Genomic DNA, 24,941 nt, shown 5'->3' with positions numbered 1-24,941 from the left:
AGGCAGAAACCCTTAACCCAAGACCTAGACTCAGTCTTTTGGCAATCGAATCCACGGCAAAGTCTTGATCTTGACTTAATCTCAGAGATTCCCTAGATCAAGACATTTTGGAATCAAGACACAGACTAAAACCATGACTGAGACCTGACCAAGACTTGTTAGAAATCAGGAACAACTGATATTAAATCAAGACTTGTTATAGTCAAGAACGAGACCAAGACAGAAACCTTGAACCCAAGAAATAAACTAAATCTTTTGGCAATTGAATCCACTTAATCTCAGTTATTCCCAAAATCAAGACTTTTTGGAATCAAGACACAGACCAAAACCATGACTGAGACCTGACCAAGACGTGTTAGAAATCAGGAACAACTGAAATTAAATCAAGACTTTTGAAACGCAAGAACAAGACCAAGACAGAAACCCTGAAACCAAGACCTAGAAAAAGTCTTTTGGCAATCGAATCTACGGTACAGTCTTGATTTTAACTTAATCTCAGTGATTCCCAAGATTAAGACTTTTTGGAGTCAAGACCCAAACCATGTTTTGGTCTTAGTCTTGACTCCCGAAAGTCTGGATCATTACTTAATCTAAACCAAAACCAAGGCTGGATCATGTCTTGGTATTAGTCTTGACTCACGAAAGTCTTGATCTTAACTGCTACAATTCTTTATCTTGACAATGTCAATGATTTCTTATTTCCTGTCAGGTCTCAGTCTCAGTCCTTATTCCTAAATCTTTATATTGAATCCTAAAACTCTTAACATTTAATTAATCTCAGTGATTCCTGATTTTAGGCCAGTCTTGGTCGTGGTCTTGATCACAACACTAGCGCTAACCTTCAAGCCTCAAACGAAAACACATTGCAGCAGCTACAGTGGGGCAAATAAGTATTTAGTCAACCACTAATTGTGCAAGTTCTCCCACCTGAAAATATCAGAGAGGCCTGTAATTGTCAACATGGGTAAACACAACCATGAGAGACAGAATGTGGAAATTAAACCCAGAAAATCACATTGTTTGATATTTAAAGAAATTATTTGCAAATCATGGTGGAAAATAAGTATTTGGTCAATACCAAGAGTTAATCTCAATACTTTGTTATGTACCTTTTGTTGGCAATAACGGAGGCCAAACGTTTTCTGTAACTCTTCACAAGCTTTTCACACACTGTTGCTGGTATTTTGGCCCATTCCTCTATGCAAATCTCCTCTAGAGAAGTGATGTTTTGGGGCTGTCGTTGGGCAACACGGACTTTCAACTCTCTCCACAGATTTTCTATGGGGTTGAGATCTGGAGACTGGCTAGGCCACTCCAGGACCTTGAAATGCTTCTTACGAAACCACTCCTTTGTTGCCCTGGCTGTGTGTTTGGGATCATTGTGATGCTGAAAGACCCAACCACGTCTCATCTTCAATGCCCTTGTTGATTTTCACTCAAAATCTCTCGATACATGGCCCCATTCATTCTTTCTTTTACACAGATTAGTCGTCCTGGTCCCTTTGCAGAAAGACAGCCCCAAAGCATGATGTTTCCACCCCAATGCTTCAAAGTGGGTTCGGTGTTCTTCGGATGCAATTCAGTATTCTTTCTCCTCCAAACACGAGCACCTGTGTTTCTACCAAAAAGTTCTATTTTGGTTTCATCTAACCATAACACATTCTCCCAGTCCTGTTCTGGATCATCCAAATGCTCTCAGCAAACCGCAGACAGGCTTGGACGTGTACTGGCTTCAGCAGGGGGACACGTCTGACAGTGCAGGATTTGAGTACCTGGCGGCGTATTGTGTTACTGATAGTGGCCTTTGTTACTGTGGTCCCAGCTCTCTGTAGGTCATTCACTAGTTCCCCCCGTGTGGTTCTGGGATTTTTGCTCACCGTTCTTGTTATCATTTTAACGCCACGGGGTGCGATCTTGCATGGGAGTCCCAGATCGAGGGAGATTATCAGTGGTCTTGTATGTCTTCCATTTTCTAGTAATTGCTCCCACAGTTGAAGTGTTTTACCTATTGAAGATTCAGTCTTCCCAGCCTGGTGGAGGTCTACAATTTTGTCTCTGGTGTCCTTCAACAGCTCTTTGGTCTTGGACATAAGGGAGTTTGGAGTCTATCTGACTGATGTTGTGGACAGTTGTCTTTTATACCGATAATGAGTTAAAACAGGTGCCATTAATACAGGTAATGAGTGGAGCCTCGTTAGACCTCATTATAAGAAGTTAGACCTCTTTGACAGGCAGAAATCTTGCTTGTTTGTAGGTGACCAAATACTTATTTTCCACTTAAATTTGGAAATAAATTATTTAAAATCAAACAATGTGATTTTCCTTGTTTCCCCCCCACCCCACATTCTGTCTCTCATGGTTGAGGTTTACCCATGTTGACAATTACAGGCCTCTCTAATCTTTTCAAGTAGGAGAACTTGCACAATTGGTTGTTGACTAAATACTTATATACTAAATATTTGTCATGTAAGTCTTAGATACTCACATGGGCCGTGTCCAGGACATGGTGACCGGGCTTTTGAATGGCAGCTCGTCAATGAAGCCATTGTTCTTTAGATCCAGAGGTGTTGGCTTGGCTGTGGTACGCAAAGGTGCTCTGTCAGTACAATTTTAAGATACACTTCCCAGTTCGAACATTTTCACAGTTCAAATTGGCGTAATGTTTGTCGTCATCAACCGTACTAAAAAAAAAAACGATCATTCATTCATGTCACTCCCACGTCATCAGAAAATTTTGCCATCACTTACACTTCCTGTTAGGCTTCAGATTCCGATTGATGGGAGGGGGCGTGACGTCGCTTAGACGTCCGGGCCGGTGGCAAAGGGAAGCACTGCTCCCTTTACGGGTAGGTAGCGTCGCCGAGAAGCCCGGGAAGTCGAAGTGGTGCGGACCGGGGCTCATGGGGATATACATGTTCTTGGGACTGTCCGCCTGGGCCGCGCTAAGTGGCGACGACCCTGGATTCATGGGGACGTAGTTGTCGTCAGAGTTGCCGCTGTCCGAGCGGGTAAGTGAAGTTCGGGTTCTCTGTGGAGAGGGACAGGTGGTGTAACTCAGGATATAAAACACTGTGTGCACCTTGGCTAGATAAAGATTGCAGAACTTGTCTTTGGATCGATTCATCGGATGATCCGACTTACAAGGTATGAGCTGAAGCCGTCGTTGACTGATTCGACGGACTGACCCGAGTTGTTGAAATGGATAGGACGCTGATGGCTGCCTGTTTCGAAGGAAGAGCCTGTGAATAACAAGAACAATCGCACAGAGAAATAAGATAAAATAGAATAAGATAAACTTCATTAGTCCTATCAATTTCTGTAGCAAACCTCTGTGCAGCCTGATGTTTTCCACAGCAGGCAGCGTATTCCTTCTTGGGATGACCGACACTGCCGCCGAAGCTTCCCCGTTCTGGGAGTACGGACTCCCCCACTGTCCGTCGGAGCCTGGCTTTGGCGGCCTGGGTGGGGGCGCACAGGACGACTCTGAACTGGAGGGCGTCAATGCGTTGTGGTTCTTATCAAACGTCCGCGGTATTTGGTAGAAAGAACCGGGTGGGGTGGGGAGGTCGTAGTTGTCGCTAGCCCGCTCGGCGGCCAGGGTGTTGCATGGTGTCTGGAAGGTGTACACTTCCTCGTTCTCCAAGTCCGTGTCGGACGGGGCGCCGCGAGGAAGCACGTAGCAGCCCTCCTGGGGGGAGTCATCGGGCGCGGCCGGCAGGTGGTGCTTGCCGGGCTTGGGGAGACTGTAGAAGCCGTGCAGCTGAGCGCCCATCCCATTCAGACAGTGAGAGAAGCCGTGCGACAACTTCTGGACGGTTGAGTCGCTGCCCAAGAACACGTTGCCTCTCATGGCTTGGGAGAAACTGGCGCTCCTGCAACATCAAACACAATCGGGGACTAAATATAGCAACATTCCTGGTAGACTTAAACCTGCTGAACTAAATTCCAAATTGTGATTGCATATAGCACTTCTACTCACTCAGTTGATCACCAGGTGGTGAACCACAGTCTCATTCTTGCATGTACCTCTTTTTACCCAATTAAGGTATTTAATTGTTTCCAACAGGGGTCTTTTCACCAATTTTATGAAGATACGATGCAATGTTAAATCTTTGAATATTACAATATTTGCCACTATTGCAAAGTTTGCCACAATTCAACTCAATCAGCTTTAAAAAAAATTTACCGTATTGGCCTGAATATAAGATGTTGTTTTTTGCATTGAAATAATACTGAAAAAGTGGGGGTCGTCTTATATTCACCATCTAGACGTTATACCCATTCACAACGCTAGATGACGCCAGATATCATTGAAGCGATGTTCTGTCATGACAGATCTCAGCTACTCTCAAGTTTAACCAGTTCGCATTATTGTACTGCAATGTTTTTCCGTATTCAGATTTGTTTCAAGACTAGAGTTACAGTTAGACTTTACTTTGATGGTTAATGCAGTTATTGCAATTTTGTCATTTTATCACAATAGATTGGTTTATTTACATTTCAAAAACCAGAAGCCATTCATTTACGATTGCACTTTCGTTTACATATTTAAATGTTCAGATATTAAGATTTAAATGAGGCATAATAACATGCTTATTCTCTCAAATATATTGTTATAATCAATTGTTTCAGATGTACTGTAATTATTTTCTGTAGAAAAATTAATTTGGTGTTCAAAAAGTCTTTTTTTCAAACTTGAGTCTTGAAAAAGAGGGGGTCGTCTTATAATCAGTGCCGTCTTATATTCGGGCCAATACGGTAATACGATAGCTAACACAGCTACATTTCACCTCAAGCAATAAAAATTCTAAAGCAATTTTTAGGTTTTTGACTATTTTTGAGTGAAAACAATTGATATGAATAGAATGTGGATCAATGTTTTGCGTTTCTATCCATTTGATTGGACTTTTGTTATCACAGTGATGTATCTATCCATATTGTTGTACCATTACGCCCCTTATAAGCAGCTGAAATTAAAATATTCAATGAATAACAAACAGTAAATAAATAAAATACAGGTAGTCCCTGGGTTTCAAACGAGTTCCGTTCCTACGCTGGTGACGTAACCCGAATATCCGTGAAGGTCGGAATTAACCCTTTAAAAAAAAAAAAAAAAAAAATATCCAAAACGTACAAAAGTATGGTATTTTGTTTATTGGTGGAGGATACACTGCCCTCTGGTGGCAGCGTTGGGTCTGGTTGGGCTGTCGTTCAATGATGTTTCCCTACAGGAGCACTCAGACGTCTCACGTGGATTAAGGATAGCTGCGCTCTGGTTTGGCCCACATAAAACTGGAAGTTTCTTCGGCCAATATGTGTTTGTTAATGCATTTGTAATTAACTTTAGAGCTAGTTCGTGGAAATACGTGTTACTGATTTGTTATAGGAATTGTAAATACGTTAGAATTCATAGCATTTAAGCTAGCGGACTTTTGCAATGGAAATTAGGCTAATTGAATCTATTAAATTTACATATAGATCAGACTAGATGGACGCTAGAACACTAATCATTTTGTGTCGAGTGTTTTATTGTTAAAATGCGTGTCGTTTTGAACAGACGTGTACAGCTGTGTGTTACAGCTTTATAAATTGTCAAAAGTGAAGGAAGCAAAAACCTTCAAAAAGCACAATTACTTTGTTTGCTGTCTGTCTAGCTGAACAACTTCACGTTGAGTGAGGACAGAACAAGTCATGTTATTAAATTAAAGTAAAAAAATGAGATACTGTGAGGTACAATTAGGTACTGTTTGAGCGACTAAAAAAAAAAAAAAAAAAAAAAAAAAGACTGGAGACAAAATGGCGGACGAGACTCCGGCGTCATAAAGTCGAAATCGAGTCGAGTGCGTCTTAACCATAGGGGGAGTTTGACTTTTGGGGCAGGGGAGGGCACATCATGTTGATGACCCCGAAACACAGTGTCAGCAATAAAATTAACTTACAAGAATATTTATAATAATAAGTTGACAATGAGCGTTTTTGTTTCCCATCATTCTTGAGGGGAATTCTAAATCAGGCTGCTGAGGCAATAATTTTTGCCAAGATCGTCATCCATTGAATATGGTACGCCCGCCCGTGTCGTGCTAATGTAGTTACCACCGTCAAAAATTATATCCCTTGAGCAGAGCCATATGGAGGTAGATTTGTGTCTTTATTATTCAATCCAAAAAAAAAAAACAGTTGCTTCAATTAAAATATATATTGTCGACCCAAAAAAAATCGCTTCAGTAAAAATAAATAAATAAAAATAACAATAATTTTGAATAAATTTGAAACTCAAAAAACTCCCAAAATATGCACATGAAAGGGATTTAAAAAAATTTTTTTTTAATTTAAAATTTTTCTTTTTTTTTTTATTGAAGTCGTTTGTGTTTGGGCCACATTTTGGCTAGGACATTTTTGTCTTATTATTAAATAAAAAAATAAGTTGCTTAAAAAATATATGTTTAAAAAGAAAAATCACTTCAGGCAAAAAAAGAAAAATTTCAATCATAGAAAAAGGTTTTGAATGCGGAAAAAATATTTCAGATTGAAATTTTTGCATTTGAACATTTAATTTTTCATTGAAAACATTTTCTTTGATTGAAGCTATCCTGTTTGTGTTTGGGCCATATTAAGGGTAGGACATATGTGTCTCAATCATTTAATCCCTCAAAAATTTATATTTATTACTTTAAATATTTTCAATCAAAGAAAAAAATCATTTGAAAATAAAATTTCCCTCTACTAATATATTTTTTTTTAATGAAAATTATATGCAAAGCAAATGACTCTCTAAGGTGCTAGTCACATGATATGTTCGAAAAATAATTTTGACCCACTATAAAAATATATTTTTTAGGGCTGTCAAACGATTAAAATTTTTAATCGAGTTAATCACAGCTCAAAAATTATTTAATCGTAATTAATCGCAGTTCAAACCATCTCTAAAATATGCCATACTTTTCTGTAAATTATTGTTGGAATGGAAAGATAAGACAAGACGGGTACATACATTCAACATACTATACTTGTTTATTATAACAATAAATCAACATGATGGCATTAACATTATTATTATTATTATTATAACTGTCAAAGCGATCCATGGATAAAAAGACTTTTAGTTCTTAAAAGATAAATGTTAGTACAAGTTATAGACATTTTATATTAAAACCCCTCTTAACGTTTTCGTTTTAATAAAATTTGTAAAATTTTCAATCACATAATAAACTTGTAGCTCGCCATTGTTGATGTCAGTAATTACACAATGCTCATGGTGCTGAAACCCATAAAATTAGTCACACCCAAGCGCCAGCAGAGGGCAACAAAACACCAAAAAACACAAGTAGCAAGTGGACATGACACTGTGCTGCCATTTTAATCTGTTTGAGTGGGGCATGTGCGTTAAATGCCTCAAATATTTTAACGTGATTAATTAAAAAATTAATTACCGCCCGTTAACGCGATAATTTTGACAGCCCTAATATTTTTTTGTATATTTAATTCATTTTTGTTGCAGTTTTATTGATGTGCTATTATTATACAGTATATATATTGGAAAGTCAATTACATGCAATGACGCTTTTTGGCCACCAGAGGGGGGGGCTGCCCGCTTATGGTCTTAACCTGGGGACTACTTGTAGGCTGTAAACGACAATTTTAAATTTGTAACTGATAAAAAATAAAAATCAATGGTGACATCTCCCTAACAACTATTTGGGTAAATGTTTATTTTTATTTTTTCAAACAAAACTACAGTAATACAGTCATATACGGTCAATATATAATACAAAAAATTCTAGTAACTCGAATCGCCATTACATTTTCCATAATTATTTTGTACTTACACTATCCGGCAGCAGAGGGGGCTACAGAACTGCCATAGAAATGAAATAAACGCCATTTGAAATTACAATCAGCATCATAATTTTTGACCCCACATTTTTATGTTTCCCAAGATAGCATTCAAATGCCGAAGGGGAAAAAAGTTGGCCACGCCCCTGTATGACCTTGAGCACCTGCCCGTTTGACCTGAGTTTGATGGGTGTCGAACCCAGACTTGGGGTCACCTTCCATCACAACCGTAACGATTTTCCCGCCAGTTGTCCATCATTGCAAGACGATTAACATCGACGTAACGCTTTGTCGTCTGACGTGAAGGAAGGACACTGTGGGGTCCGCATTTTTACACCGATGAAATCATAGGACCAATGACTCACAGAAAGAAGGTTTCTTTTGTGTGTGGCGCTGATGAAATGGACGAAGGGCTTTCATTTTATTCCTGACTCAGCAGATTTATGCGGGAGTCGCGGGACAGCGAGGGCCGTTGTGCCTCAGGGAGGGTGGGGGAAGGGACGATGCTAGTGGTGGTGATGGGGGGGATGCCGACGTATAGCAAAGTGATTGACTGCATCTTGGCCCTCATTGATCATCCCCTGCTCAATGGCTGTGTTGGTGTTCTCCGGGTTATTAACGAATGCTTTCGACTTCTGGAAGCTGCTCCGCATGTTGATGACGTCGACGTGGTGAAAACCGGCTTTTTTCCCCCTATACTTGTGCTCAACAATATAAAAGCTGAACTCATTGGCTACCAGTGTTGTTAATCCTACTTTAAAAAATTAATTAATTACAGTTACAAATTACTTCTCCCAAAAAGGAATTGCGTTAATAACTCAGTTACCTGAATGTAAAAGTAATTCGTTATTTGCAGTGGCGCCACCAGGGGGTGGCCAAGGCCACCCCTATAAATTGGTTGGCCACCCCGCTTGCCAGTATGTCGTTAGATTGTTGTAGCATCAGTTATGCATTTAAATGAATGCATTTATTTTATTTTGTTAAATGTAGGGCTGTGTAATTTATCGCGTTAACGGGCTGTGATTTATTTTTAAAATTAATCACGCCGTCGCGGTACGACTTACTCGCGCATTGCCGCAAACAGCCTACAATGGCGCCGTTTTACTTATATACAGAGATAAGAGGCAGTGTCAAGTGAGTGGAGTAGATAAAAGCATTCATTGGGGCCGTACTTTAAATTGGCAAAAGCTTTGTCATCCCTCCCACAGCAACAATAAATATTGTGGGAAGCGACGTGGGGAAGGATGACTGGAGTTGATCTTTTTCTAAACACCCTGTAGTGTACCCAACGCAGAGAAGATATAGCATTTGCAGCCACCACACACAGTCATGGTTGCAGCACTTCCCATCATGCATTTGGGCAGAACAGTTAAGTCGCTACAGTATCATTTACTGAAAGCTCAACAAATACACTAGATGGCAATATTTAGTCACAATATACAAACTCACATTTATCCTTTAAGAACTACAAGCCTTTCTTGTGGATCCCTTTAACAGAAAGAATGTTAATAATGTTAATGCCATCTTGTGGATTTATTGTTATAATAAACAAATACAGTACTTATGTACAGTATGTTGAATGTATATATCCGTCTTGTCTTATCTTTCCATTCCAACAATAATTTACAGAAAAATATGGCATATTTTAGAGATGGTTTGAATTGCGTTTAATTACTATTAATTAATTTTTAAGCTGTGATTAACTTGATTGTTGACAGCCCTAGTTAAATGTACACCTTATGCCTAATACATACATAACACAATAAAACAGAATTGTTGTGGAACTCAAAATGTTGACTGGACAGTTATGGACTATGCACATTAAATCGTTAGTAACATCAAATATTACACAATACACCAAAGTATATCAGTAGCCGTGTCCTTACTGATAGTTTTCCCCTGACCTTTTTACTGCAATAATAAAATGAAAACCTAAAATTATAGCTTTTAGTTTTGGCCACCCCAAGATTTTAAGTGGCCCCATCTGGTCACCCCGATGAAAAATTTCTGGAGGCGCCACTGGTTATTTGGCAAAGTAACTGGTGATAATTTACTTTGTTTTTTTTTGTTTTTTCCTCAAAAAAGAAAAAAAAAAAAAAACAGGTCACACAATGCGAAGTTTAAAGGGTTTTTGGGACAATTGGCCCTAGCCCAATTCTTTACCCTAAACTTAACTAGACACTGGGGTATTGTAGAAATTGCGATAACTAGAAAGTAACCTTTGCTATGTGTGGAAATCATTTAATTTTCTGAATCAACCGTTAAAGTTGTTAAAATTGCTCCCTTTACTGCATTAGTTCCCTTCTGTCTACTTTCGACATGGGTAAGTTTTAAAACTGTTTCATCATTTAAAGATAGATTGAAGTCAAGATTTTGCCAATTTAGGAGCATTTTAGATAGAAGGGTACTTAGGTTCGCTAGGAAGGTTCTGTACAACAGAGCTTTCATAAGAGGTCTACTGCTTTAAGATGGCGGCTGTTTACTAACGCATCTTGTTCTTTAGATATGTTGCTAATGCCACTGTGTCTGTCATTTGCATCTAGTTCTATAATATATGATTTCTACCGTAGCATTATGTGGGCGTAGTTTGTAGGCTATCGGCTACAGTCGGGTATTATTGGAGCCACCTGGCATCGTGTTTGCAACAGCGTCCCCACTCCTGCTCCGCTCTCTCGTCTCCGTGAGTCCGTCTCTCTCAGACTTTTCTCACGTCAGCCAACATAGTAACTAACGCATCGTAACGCACGCATTTCACCCCTCAGTAACGGTAACGGCATTGCCAAGATGAGAAAAGTAATTCATTAGATTTGTAAGAGGCCAATATTAATTAAGTGCATTTTTATTATATTTGTGAACGATCGTTGCTATTTTGTAAATTGTTAATAAATTGTTTGGACCAATGCTGCGCATATTTAAACGACGTAACATCCGGTTGTCAATCAGCAGACAGCCGCGTCTTGTCAACGCAGGAGCCTGTATGCTCGCTTCCTTGTTGAGTTACGATATCTACGCTTTGCCTTTTTTACCATCTAACAAATTCAAACTGTTATTTGATTTAACCAGCTGATGTCAGCTTAATTTGTCTTGGAGCGGCACATCCGTGTTCGGGTTGATTTGCACGCCTCGGAGAGCGCAGCGAGGTATTTTATTTGTTTGGAATTGTTTGATAACTGATAACTGATCACTGTGAAATGTTAATTGTTTTGTATTGAATTTTAGTTTCACGGTGTCGTAAGGACTGTTTGGAAAATAAAGAAACCTTGCACATCAGTCGATCTCACGTCGTCATTCCGAGGGGCTGCTACAAGATTACTCACTACTGAAAAAAATAACGCCGTTATATTCTAACGCCATTATTAACATCACTGTTGGCTACTATTGACAGCAAAAGATGTCCAAACTGATCCAAGTAATTTTGCCAGCTCTAAGCATCACGTTTTGCCCGGACTACTTTTAACGCGCTGACGTCACATGCATAGAAGCAATTTAAAAAATAAAAATTACCGCAGCCGACAGCCACTACAAACTACACCGACATTGCTAAAAACGACGCCCGCATGATGCTAGTGTGATAGCAGGTAGTGTCCGATGCATCTCATAGATATTGCATGCATTTAGGACTAGATGGCAAATGACAGACTCGGCCGCGTCTAGGCCGGTTAGTAAACAGCCGCCATCTTTAAGCAGTAGACTTCTCATCGCTAATAAATATAACGTTACTGTCACTCGCTCACGGAACGTTAGCCCTTCTGAGGGCTAGGTTTCTATTGATTATGACCACTGTCGATGTGTGGCTAACGTGTCTTACATACAGGCTTTATTTAATCTGTAAAAACACAGCGCTGTAGAGTGATGAGGGTGTAAAATTAAAACATAATAAAGCTAACTGTCAGTTTTAGCTCTCAGTCGTCATTGCTGAATAAAACACCAAGTAGCACTGATCCCTAATGTGCTCCAATACAGCAGGTATCATACATTTATTTTGAACACTGCAAAAACTCAAAATCCTATCAGTACTTACAGTTTAGACAAACTTAAAACTTAACTAGAACTTAAAAATAGCTTGACACAAATGGAAATTCAATTGAAACACATGGGAAAAACACGTAGCTTTCAAGTGACGTGTGTTATCAAGCGTAATTACATTTTTAGGTAAGAAGTATGTTTTTTTTTAATAAGATCTAGAAGTTTTTTGAGTAAAAGCAGTGATTTTTTTTTTCTGGTCACATCTGAGATGCAATTGTTGGCTGTTTCCAAAAATGTACATCGAAAATAAAGACATTGATTGACTGAAAATGGTTCAATATTGGATTAAATGTCTTTTTTTCTCATGTATATTTATCAGTGCTCCTTAGCTTAAGAAAAGAAAGAAGAAGAAAAAAAATGTTTTATCCGATTACGCGATTAATCGATAGAATTTTCATTCAATTACTCGATTACTAAAATATTCGATAGCTGCAGCCCTAAACTCGAGTTACTCGAGTTGCTCGAGTATTCGTTTCAGCTCTAGATCTGCTAGTTTAATTAATTTTACAAACTGTATAAAAATGAAACCATCAAGAGGGGTTTCAATATAAAATTATTTTAACTCATAATCACGTTTATCTTTTAAGAACTACATGTCTTCTTATCCGTGGATCCCTTTAAGAAAAAGTTAGGTGCCACCAATGCAAAAAGTAAGTGTGGAGCCTTGGCAATAAAATAACAATGTTATATTTTTCTAATATCGTTCAGGCCTATTCCAAATAGAGCTATTCAAGTTATCTGGTAAAAATTCTACTAGTTATAAGATCGCAATATATCGCAACCCTCCAAAAATCGCAATGATAGCTTTTTTTCAAGATCGTTCAAGCCTTTAGACTACCTTTCTCTGCAGTTTTGCAATCAGCAATACAACATGGGTTAGATTCATCAAAATGTCGCCATTCAGTAAAATTGTATACGGGCTTGCAATTCACTTCCTGCCTCTCCCCGTTGAATAATGTAGCTGACAAGTAGAGTCGTCAACGGCAATGGACGTCGGATTCGAATCAACAAGTATATTCTTCAACAAAGAATTGATGAGTATACAGCTCAAAACGGCTAGCATCGATTAGTATTATCTTTCCAAAAAGCTCGACAATATTTATCCCTCCAATTCCGACAGGGGAGGAAGCTCGGCCAGCCTGTACGTTGACCCGACAAACAGGAAGCTCGACCCTTACCGTGCGCTCTCAGTCTTCCTGCTCACGCACTGGTGCAGGAGGAGGTAGTCCTGCGGCGCGCTGTTGGACAGGGCGCTGTGGTGCGAGTGGCGCACGGGTACGTCGAAGGTGAAGAGGACCGGTTGGCTAGAGTGGACCGGCGCAGACAACTTGCCACCGACGGCGCTCAGAGGGGCCGCCGAGCAGGAGACCTCGGGACCTACAGAGCGTGGCATATGTTGAAGTCGGACATCTGAAAAAAGGCGGAAGGACGTTTTATTGATTGGAAGTTTCTCTGGTGAAAACGTATAAAACTAAAATTGTGCTTGACTTCACACTAGCAGATGGAATTAACAACTATTACACGTACAGTGTATCACAAAAGTGTGTACACCCCTCACATTTCTGCAGATATTTAAGTATATCTTTTCATGGGACAACACTGACAAAATGACACTTTGACACAATGAAAAGTAGTCTGTGTGCAGCTGATAATAATAGAGTTCATTTATTTTCCCCTCAAAATAACAAAATATAGCCATTAATATCTAAACCCCTGGCAACAAAAGTGAGTACACCCCTCAGAAACTACGTACATCCCTAAATGTCCAAAATTGAGTACTGCTTGTCATTTTCCCTCCAAAATGTCACGTTACTCGTTACAGAGATTGAAGAGGTGGGGGGGTCAGCCTGTTAGTGCTCAGACCATACGCCGCACTCTACATCAAATTGGTGTGCATTAGGGGTGTAACGGTATACAAAAATCTCAGTTCAGTACGTACCTCGGTTTTGAGGTCACTGTTCGGATCATTTTCGTACAGTAAGAAAACAAAATGCAAAATGTAAATGTGCTAGTTGTTTATTACACACCTTTGTGCTTTCAACAATAGGAACATTAGCCTATACAAAGCTAGAATTCTGCTCAAAAAGTAGCAGGTATTTAAAGAAAATCCAACAACATTTGCCTTTCAGACCCTGCGTATGGTCAGCTTTCTTTCTGAAAGACAGAAGAAAAAGAAGTCCAGTGCTAAAGAGAAAAGCAATCCCAATGACAAAGATTTTAACATGTATTTTACAAATGAAATGCCTCAATGAATTTTTTTTTTTTCTTATGAGCGGTTTTCAAAAGCTTTATTGGTGGATTTTCTCAAGTTAAAGCGCCGCACAGAAATTAATAAATTTAATTGTGTAAGCAGGATCTGTGTATTATTCTTATTATTTAACTATTGGTGTTTTAGCTCATTTTGATTTATTTTATTTAAATGGGCGATTATTTATTTTATTCTGTGTTTATATTTTAAAAATGTATTCATTTAGACCAGACATGTCCAAAGTCCGGCCCGGGGGCCAAATGCGGCCCGTGGTCAAATTTCATCCGGCCCCCAGCCTCTGTCATAAAATCAATAACGTCTGGCCCACACACAGACTCAATAAATTGGTCAGCAGTACTGCTACCAGCATATGAAGTATCTTACACACTAAATGCTGCTCCTCATTTACCCAGTAAAATGCAGCAGCACTCTAAGCAACATTACCCCGTATGACCCTTTACTCCCAATTTTCTAAAATGGAGGCAATCAACAACAACAAAAAGTTGACTGCGATGGCCGACGCTTCAAGGATAGGTGGAATTTGGACTATTCTTCACTATAATACGCAACAACCATCTGCCTCATTTGCAAAAAGACAGTCGCTGTTTTTAAAGATTTCAATGTGAGGCGATATTACCAAACAAGACACGCTGACATATACAAAAAGATTACAGGGAAGATATGTAGCGAGAAATTGAAGCAACTTGAAAGCTAGTTTAATTTCACAGCAGCAGTATTTCGCAAGAGCCCGAGAGTCGAAAGAGAACGCCACATAGGCTAGTTGCGAGATTGTTGAAATTATTGATTTTAAAAAAATGATAAAGCAAATGTGACACACAAAATGGCTAGCTAAAATTTGCTTGAATGTATTGTTCTACATAAAGGACGTCAGCCAAGGTAGGCCCCCCACATTTTTACCACACTAAATCTGGCCCCCTTTGCAAAAAGTTTGGACACCCCTGATTTAGACTGTATATTTTATGTTGTATGACTTTAGTTCCTATGTGAATATTAGTTCCTACTTGTTTTGTTGTGGTAGGAGGGTTATTATATTGAACCCGGGGCAGGTGTTGGTTATTATTATAGCAGAGAAGACAGCAGTAAATCCACAAAGACAAGTCAACTGTGCCCCGATCTACCACTCAAGAGAAAGTAAAATAAATTGAAATGAGCTAATTAAATGAGCTGTAATTAAATAATAAGAATAATACACAGATCCTGCTTATACAATTAAATTTATTAATTTCTGTGTGGCGCTTTCACTTGAGAAAATCCACCAGTAAAACTTTTGAAAACCGTTCATAAGAAAAAAAATAATTGAGGCATTTCATTTGTAAAATACATGTTAAAATCTTTGTCATTGGGATTGCTTTTCTCTTTAGCACAGGACTTCTTTTTTCTTCTTTTTTTCAGAAAGAAAGCGGACCAATACGCGGGGTCTGAAAGGCAAATTGTTGTTGGATTATAATCTTTAAATACCCGCTACTTTTTGAGCAAAATTATAGCTTTGTATAGGCTAATGTTCCTATTGTTGAAAGCACAAAAGTGTGTAATAAACAACTAGCACATTTATATTTTGCATTTTGTTTTTTTACTCTACCGAAAATGAACCGAACTGTGACATCAAAACCGAGGTACATACCGAACCGAGATTTTTGCGTACCGTTACACCCCTAATATATATATATATATATATATATATATATATATATATATATATATATATATATATATATGTACACATTTTTTGTTATATGTACAATATTGTTGTACTGTATATCAACATATTTAGTGAGAATGCATTTTAAAGTGTAAAAAAAAAATCATTTATTAATTTCTGTATAACTATATTATTTTATAAAATGTAAATAAAATATGACCTATTTCTTGTATTTTTTGTATTACTAAAGAAATAAATAATAAAATAGATAAATACCTAATTTAATGCAATATTTATCCTGATTTTATCAATATTAGATTAAGTGTCATAAAATGATTATAACTACATTTAAAATTAAATAAATGTATTTAGAGATACAAATTTCATTTATTTATTTTTGTAAGTACTTATTACACTGTAATAAACAGTGTATAACTTATCAAATGAAATGAGGAGCAGCATTCCCCTTTAAAACCTGAAAAACAAACAATTTCAGTCTAAGAATAATGAAGTGAAAAGAGCATTAGTATAGCTGCATTGAATTAAAGAGGTTAGCCACGATGCTAACATCACATCTCCCCTTTCCATTCATGGTTTTGGGGGTGAAAAGTTAGACAAAATACGGGCCTCGCCTGTCACTCACTTCACATATCGGAGCGATGAGGTGAGTGTATTATGTTTTATTGGAGGCTACCATTTTGAGCCTTTGCATGACCTTGGCGTGCATCAGTCTGCACTCTAATCAATGCATAAGAGAGATGCGCCCCGAGGGATGCGACAACACAGTATCATCCTCTTTCGGGGGGGGTGCCGCACATGATCCCAGCCCCCTTCGATCTTACGCAGACAACAACCTTGCTGCCCCTTTTTCCTGCTGTATGACGAGTACTAATAGAGGCTGCGAATAGACGAGGAGGAGGAGAAAATGGGCGGCCAGCCGATCCATCGACCCGTGGTGCCGCATGCAACTCTAGCCCAGGAGAAAAAAAAATAAAAAGCTCCTCTTCCCCCAAACTGAACACAACGCAACCTGAAATTGGATTTGTTTTTATGTACAGGCAGTGGATGACGATGTTTTAGTGACATGGACGGCCATAGAACTCCAGTGATTTTATTTTTTTTATTTTTTTTTTTACAGATTTTCATTTTTACCTACGGCATTTGAGGAAAAATACGGAAACAGAGGTCATGTATTTGGTTCCATCTGTCTTTTTGTTTGTTTGTATGTTTGTGTTCACTATAACTCAAGAACGAATAAAGAGATTATCATCAAACTTTATTATTTTTATTTTTTTAAATAATTTGATGACAAAAAAAAAAAAAAAAAACACCCATGTCGGAACCAGCTGAATATTGTGTTGTTAGAAAATATGAAACTAACCAAATTTAGTGTTAGCTTTATTCCAACATTGACATCTATTAAATGCATATACAGTATTAAATTATTATTGCATATAGTTCATAAAATATTGTGATATACAAATGGGCCTATATTACCCATTCGTACTTTTTATGTACACAAGCAAAAACTTAAAAGCCGTAAAATACTGTATTTCATAAATCTAGTCGAAATGTGATCAATTAAACGCATTGAAAAATTAAATCGGAAACAAAAAATAACACATGTTAGCAAACCTTTTGCACATTGTCATGCTTTTAGGGTTAATCCCATTGTCCAAAATTTCTCGGCAACATACTGCATTACAATTTCCGATTAATTAGCCATATCTGCAACACAAATTATCTCCACGAGACCTCCATCTCAAGCACGACTGCAGTCCGTGCAATATTGAGCAAATTCAAAGGCTCTCGCTTCTAGCTTTCATTCACATCGATCGAGCTGGCATTTTCCCCCTCCTCCTCTTCTTCTATTTTTACATCCCATTCGAGATTAGATTATTTCATGTCTTCCTCCATTTCTGGCCTGACCGGGAGGAAATGAGCAGCACACCGACAAAGACGGCGGTTGTCCTCAGCGCACCAGCTGGGTTCTAATTTTGGCCTTCCAAGATCCAGCAGCCGTTCTATTAGATTACAACTGAAGAACAGATGAGACAGTAGGTGATGTATTACGGTGTCTGGTCAGGAAAATAGCTTTATGAAGATGTCATGTTTCAATACTACTGATAGTGATAGGGAGAGACTGGGAGCCAATGATCGCAGCCACCTTTCCCAGTATTCTAATGCTCTTTTTGGTAGAGTTGTCCGATAATGAATTTTTAACAGATAACCGATATTGTCCAACTCCAAAAATCCGATATCGATATACAGTAATTTTCGCACTATAAGGCGCACCTGACTATAAGCCGCCCCCCACCAAATTTGGCACAAAAACGGCATTTGTACATACACAAGCCGCACTGGACTATTAGCCGCAGCTTTCCTCACTGTATTATGGGATATTTACACCAAAAGATATTAACCAGTAGCACTTTATTTGACAGCGGCATCATACGGCTGTCATAAAACCAAATGAACCACCATGAAGCTTTGAACCACTTGGCTGCAAAGCTTCATTACTTCACGAAGCTTCATTTGGCCATCACTGCTCCCTTGGGGGAGACAGTCAAAGTCTGAAGCCACCTGCTGTCAACACTGTTGTTGTCCAACATGCCTCCTAGCATGCATTGCAGCGCTACAGATGTAAATAACAATCAAAATTCGTGTTCTGTGCTAATTATGTCTTCAGTGACTGTTCCAGTTGTTTCATTAATTGCTAGTTATGGTATTTGGTAACAGTTTATTTGATAGTGTCACCATTAGACCATCATAATTATGACATGACACTGTCATGAGCATTAATGAATGCTTATAACAGACGCCATTTAGTGTTATCTGGCAAATTATCTCACTTTTGAATGGATGTAAATGATCCAAGCTGGACATGAATGGAGTTAGTGACATAATTTGCCGGATGAAACTTGATGACATCTGCCATAAGCATTCAGTAATGTCCATGATTGTGCCATGTCACAATTATACCATCTTATGACCGTCTTCTGACGCCGCTGTCAAATAAAGTGTTACCTATTAACCGAAATAAATCAACAAATAAGGTGCACTTGACTATAAGCCGCAGGGTTCAAAATGAATGAAAAAAGTAGCGGCTTATAGTCCAAAAATTACGGTATGTGGCCATGGACTTAACATGTTATGGCTAATTGCATACCTGTCAACCCGAGGTCGTTGGCAATCTTACAAATAGTGACGTATGTCCTTACAAATTGGTGACTAATCTTACAACGTCGTATCTAGCGTACAATATGAAACAAAAATAAAACTCAAATTTAAAAAAAAAAATGAATTTATTGGTAATATTCTAACATATAACCTGGAGTATTCAAAGAACAATCAATATCTACAGCTACATCATGATTAGAGCTGTCCCAAACGACTAATTTTCTCCCGATTAGTCAGCCTACTATTTTTACAATTAGTCGACTAATCTAATAATTAAAAAAACCTGTTTTAACTCATTATCAGTATGGAAGTCACCTGTCCACAACCTCAGTCACACTCCAAACTCCACTACGGCCAAGACCAAACAGCTGTCGAAGGACACCAGAGACGAAATTGTAGACCTGCACCAGGCTGGGAAGACTGAATCTGCAATAGCTAAAACGCTTGGTGTAAAGAAATCAACTGTGGGAGCAATTATTAGAAAATGGAAGACATACAAGACCACTGATAATCTCCCTAGATCTGGGGCTCCATGCAAGATCTCACCCAGTGGCGTCAAAATGATAACAAGAACTGTGAGCAAAAATCCCAGAACCACACGGGGGGACCTAATGAATGACCGACAGAGAGCTGGGACCACAGTAACAAATGCTACTATCAGTATCAGGTTCACTAGAGAGCATTTGGATGACCCAGAAGAGGACTGGGAGAATGGGTTATGGTCACATGAAACCAAAACAGAACTTTTTGGTTCAAACACAGGTTCTCGTGTTTGGAGGAGAAAGAGTACTGAATTGCATCCGAAGAACACCATACCCACTGTGAAGCATGGGGGTGGAAACATCATGCTTTGGGGCTGTTTTTCTGCAAAGGGACCAGGACGACTGATCTGTGTAAAGGAAATAATGAATGGGCCATGTATCGAGACATTTTGAGTGAAAATCTCCTTCCTTCAGCAAGGGCATTGAAGATGAGATGTTGCTGGGTCTTTCAGCATGACAATAATCCCAAACACACAGCCAGGGCAACAAAGGAGTGGCTTCGTAAGAAGCATTTCAAGGTCCTGGAGTGGCCTTGCCAGTCTCCAGATCTCAACCCCATAGATAATCTGTAGAGGGAGTTGAAAGTCCGTGTTGCCCAACGACAGGCCCAAAACATCACTGTTCTAGAGGAGATCTGCATGGAGGAATGGTCCAAAATACCAGCAACAGTGTGTGAAAAGCTTGTGAAGAGTTACAGAAAACGTTTGGCCTCCGTTATTGCCAACAAAGGGTACATAATAAAGTATTGAGATGAACTTTTGGTATTGACCAAATACTTGTTTACCACCATGATTTGCAAATAAATTATTTAAAAATCAAACAATGTGATTTTCTGTTTTTTTTTTTTTTTCCCACATTCTGTCTCTCATGGTTGAGGTTTACCCAAGTTGACAATTACAGGCCTCTCTAATATTTTCAAGTGGGAGAACTTGCGCAATTAGTGGTTGACTAAATACTTATTTGCCCCACTGTATGGTCATGTAATAGATTATAGCACAGTTTAATAGTAACAGTTCATATTGATGACATGCTGAGAAGAAAAAAAATATTGTCTGAAAAATCGGACACTGAAAGCAGTTACTCACAATGTGACACATCACTTGAGTATTCTTTTCACTAAATATGTATTTTCTTGTATTTGAGCAAATTTTAAAAATATTACTTGTACTTGAGTCATTGTATTTTGAAGTAACGCTACATTTACTTGAGTAAATTTATTGGCTACTCTACCAATCTCTGTTTGAACCCCCTGTTTGAACCCTTTATGCGAATTCCCAAACTGGGCTGATCTAACATCGAAAATGGTGCATGGCTGCCATCTACTGGCGGTTCTAGGTCAGTAATATTGTTTCCAAGCTAGAACTTCACTTTTTCTGTTTGGCGGGTCCCAATGGGATGGCGTCATCCATCGTGGGACCCTCCATTACTGTCAACAGTGAAGCATGTGGGCCATCACCGTTTCCAAAAAAGAATAAAACCTGAGATTGGTTTCACAACAGGCAAGAGGGAATAAACTGGGGAGTGGGCTGCTGAGGCTATGACTAATCAATACACCGCCATTCATGTCAGCGGGTCTCGGCATCAGATGAAAGCTTTTTACAAAAGCTTTTTGCGGGGGAGAGAAGCAAGCCGATAGAGAATCACTCAGAACAACAGCGAAATTGAGAATCACTGGACGTAATAGAAGAGCAAAGGGGGTCGTGTTGGGAGCTTCCCTGCATGACCACTGGCCTGGACATCCCACTGCAGAGGCTTTACTCCCTCAGGCATGCACTCTTTTAGTCAGACTGAAATCCTCCCCCCACTCTGTGCTCTCATAAACACACACAGTATGTCGCTGTGTGACATCATGACTCATTCGGACTGTTCCGAAAGAGCGGCTTGACCTCCAAGATGTCTTTGTGAACGGAGCTTACTGTACGTGGAAAACAAGCAGAGTCGCACCTCGCTGCTTTGTGTGATTCATAGAGCAGCTGCTTGTAGTATGCCAACATGCACTTGGCACTTTATTTTATTATATAGATGAAAATAGACACAGGGTTTTTAACTGGTTTAGTAGCAAAAATATGTACCTATGATCCTTTTCACCAGATTATCTAAAAAAAAAAAAAGTTTTTAAATTGACCACACAAACAGATCAAAAAACTACGATTGCTTTAAATTAGGGCTGTCAAAATTATCGCGTTAACGCGCGGTAATTAATTTTTTAAATTAATCACGTTAATATTTGACGCAATTAACGCACATGTCCCGCTCAGACAGTATTCTGCCTTTTGGTAAGTTTTACAGCAAGGCTTTTTGTGCTGTCTAACAGCGAACTCTTGTGGTCGCTTTGCGACATGGTTTATTGTTGTCTTGCCAGTTCAATATGGCTGCACGACGTCTCGGGCTGACGCCTACGTTGTAATGTTGTGCTTATATGATCCTTGGACAAGGTTTGTCCGTAATTATGGTTGTTGTAAAGAATGTACATATTATGTTAGTAAGCGAAATGTTATATTTTTTGTATGAGACGCTTTTTGTTTATGTTTAGTGAACCTGTATAGCGTGCTAAGCTAACGTTGTTGCTAATGCAATGCTTGTGTACTTTTTTTTGTAGTTTTACGACGGTCTAAAGAGGACAATGGTTTGAGGCCATTTTATTAATAAATCAGATGAAAAAGAAAGAAGTCTGATTATTATGGCGTCATTCACTAGCTGTCTAGCTTTGGAAAAAGTAGACACTTCGGAGTGAGGACAGCATAGACAGATTTAAATAACAGTAGAGTGAAATGCCCACTACAGTCCTTATGTACCGTATGTTGAATGTATATATCCATCTTGTGTCTTATCTTTCCATTCCAACAATTTATTTTACAGAATATATATATAATTTACAGAAAAATATGGCATATTTTATAGATGGTTTGAATTGCGATTAATTACAATTAATTAATTTTTAAGCTGTAAAAAACTCGATTAAAAATTTTAATCGTTTGACAGCCCTACTTTAAATATTATTTCATAAATTAACTCATTGGCTACATAGGCAGAGTTTGACTTTTGGGGCAGGAGAGACACAACATGTTGACGACCCCATAACACAGTGTCAGCAATAAAATTATTTTACAAGAATATTTATAATAAGTTGAGCGTTTATTTGTTGAGGGAAATTCTAAATTAGGCTGCTTAGGACAGCTATACTTTTCGCCAAGATCGTCATCCATTGAATATGGTACGCCCGCCGGTGTCGTGCCAATGTAGTTACCCCAGTCAAAAATTGTATCCTCTGGGAGGAGTCATATGGAGGTAGACTTGTGTCTTCATTATTCGATCCCCCCAAAAAGTTGCTTCAATCAAAATATATATCTTCAATTTAAAAAAAAAATCACTTCAATCAAAAAAAAATGTGATTGAATGCAAAAATAAATTTGAAACTAACAAAAATGCATTTGAAAGCTATTTTTCTTTTAAAAATTTTTTTGATTTAAGTCAAATTTTTGGGGTGGAAGCAACTTTTTTTGATTTGAAGTCATGTTGTTTTGCGTTTGGGCCACATTCTGGCTAGGACATTTGTGTCTTTATTATTCAATCAGAAAATAAGTTGCTTCAGACAAAAAATATATATTTTCAAAAGAAAAATCACTTCAATCCAAAAAAAAAAAGAAAAATTACAATAATAGAAAAAAAGTTTTTGGATGCGAAAAAAAAAATTGAGACTCAAATATTTGCATTTGAACACTTAATTTTTCATTAAAAAAGTTTGATTTTTGCAATCCTTTTTGTGAGACATTTGTGTCTAAATCATTCAATCCCCCAAAAAGTTGCTTCCATCAAAAAAATATTTTCAAACAAAGAAAAAAATCTTTTGAAAAATAAAATTCCCCTCCCCTAATTTTGTTGTTGTTGTTGTTGTTGAAAATAATATGCAAAGCCTAAGGTGCTCGTCACATGATCTGTTCGAAAAATAATTTTGACCCATTATAAAAATAATAGTTTTTTTCTTCATTTCATTCATTTTTGTTGTTTGGTTTATTGCTATACACATTTAATACATATAGGAAAGTCAATTACATGCAATGACAATTTTTGGCCACCAGGGGGGCCTGGACCCCTTGGCCCCCCCTTAAACTCCGCTTATGATTGGCTGCTATTGACGATGATGGACGTCCAATCTATTTTGACCAATCGCCAATTGGTGCCAACATGTAACACTTTTAGGAATGGAGGAGTGCATGCTTAAACAGTAAGCTACTTCTACTGAAAAAATATTGGGAAGCTGCTGCCCCCGTGACCCGACCCCAGATTAAGCGGGAGATGATGGATGGATGCAGTGTTGTTTTCGTCAATGATGACGATAACAAAAATAATTTGTCAACGAACAATTTTTTCATGGCGATGACGTCACGAAAACGCGCTGAAAACGTTTTTTTGGGAGACTAAAACAATGAGAATGAGAGGAAAATTTGCCATAGTTTCCATCATAAATTCAGAATGTGTGATCGTCACATCCCAAGGACGGCCCGCGAAGGGCGTAACATAAAACAAGCCACACAAGTTTAAAAGTGTACACAAATTTATTCACAATAATCAAACTCGCAATGAATATATACAAAATGCGGAAGAAGCGCGGCTTCAGGGTAAGCCCAGGCTAAAACAACAAACAAACGGATCTACACATAAACCCCACCCGCTAGCTAAACCCTGATCGTAAAAAGGAAAGAGCAAAAAGACAGCCACTACCCTAGCTTCCTACTCTAAACAAAACACGAGAAAAAGGGTTGAACAGAAATGGCGGCTTACCCCTACTGCTTCAGTGCTCTTATTTACAGTGGTGAACAAAAACGATCCAATAATGGCAAAACACCAAAGACCTCACCGAAAAAGCGGGAGTGTAACAAAGTAGCGATCAAACGCGCACAAGAGTGAAATGGAGAGCAAACAGCTGGCGAGGAGGACCGCGGTACAAATGCTGTCAAATGCGACCTCCCAGACTGTTGACAGCGGCCGGTTTATGAAGCTTGGTGCCTTTTCGTCGTGGCCAATCAGCGGCAGCGACGTCATCTGTCCGTATGTTCATGGACTAAAACCTTTGAAGTTTATAGACGATAACATTTTGAGAATTGTCATCAAAACTAGATGAAATTTGTCTGAGTTTTCATTGACAGAAACCAGAGGTAGACGAAACATTTTGAAATGCCTAAAATATGACTAAGAGTAATAAGCATTTTCATCCTAAAGACTAAGAAAATTAAAATGGCTGCCAAAAACAACACTGGATGGATAGATGGATTGATGGACGGACGGACAGCTGGATGGACTGCCACAATTAAACGACTACAAATTGATTAGCAAATTAGTTAAATTAATTGGTTAAATTAACCTATAATACAGGTGGGAACCTTTTGGTACCTCACGATAAAATACTGTTTGCCATACAAAGCTCACGATAAAGATGATCTCACGATATGGT

At 38.5% G+C, this 24,941-nt stretch overlaps 1 protein-coding gene across 2 annotated transcripts in view; it reads right to left on the bottom strand.

The window, feature by feature from the left end:
- LOC130911116 (GRB2-associated-binding protein 2-like) overlaps window positions 1-24,941 on the bottom strand; it is a 143,360-nt gene that overhangs the window by 5,119 nt on the left and 113,300 nt on the right. For both annotated transcript variants that reach the window (XM_057828831.1, XM_057828833.1), the window contains 5 exons: window positions 13,038-13,269; window positions 3,328-3,872; window positions 3,142-3,239; window positions 2,749-3,028; window positions 2,486-2,576 (listed from right to left, as the gene is read on the bottom strand). In XM_057828831.1, the coding sequence (XP_057684814.1) occupies window positions 2,486-2,576; window positions 2,749-3,028; window positions 3,142-3,239; window positions 3,328-3,872; window positions 13,038-13,269 (1,246 nt within the window). The remainder of the gene's footprint in view (window positions 1-2,485; window positions 2,577-2,748; window positions 3,029-3,141; window positions 3,240-3,327; window positions 3,873-13,037; window positions 13,270-24,941) is intronic.

The sequence above is a fragment of the Corythoichthys intestinalis genome, unplaced genomic scaffold, assembly GCF_030265065.1.
Source record: "Corythoichthys intestinalis isolate RoL2023-P3 unplaced genomic scaffold, ASM3026506v1 HiC_scaffold_23, whole genome shotgun sequence".
Lineage (NCBI taxonomy): Eukaryota > Metazoa > Chordata > Actinopteri > Syngnathiformes > Syngnathidae > Corythoichthys > Corythoichthys intestinalis.
This window is presented reverse-complemented; position numbering and strand designations above follow the sequence as displayed.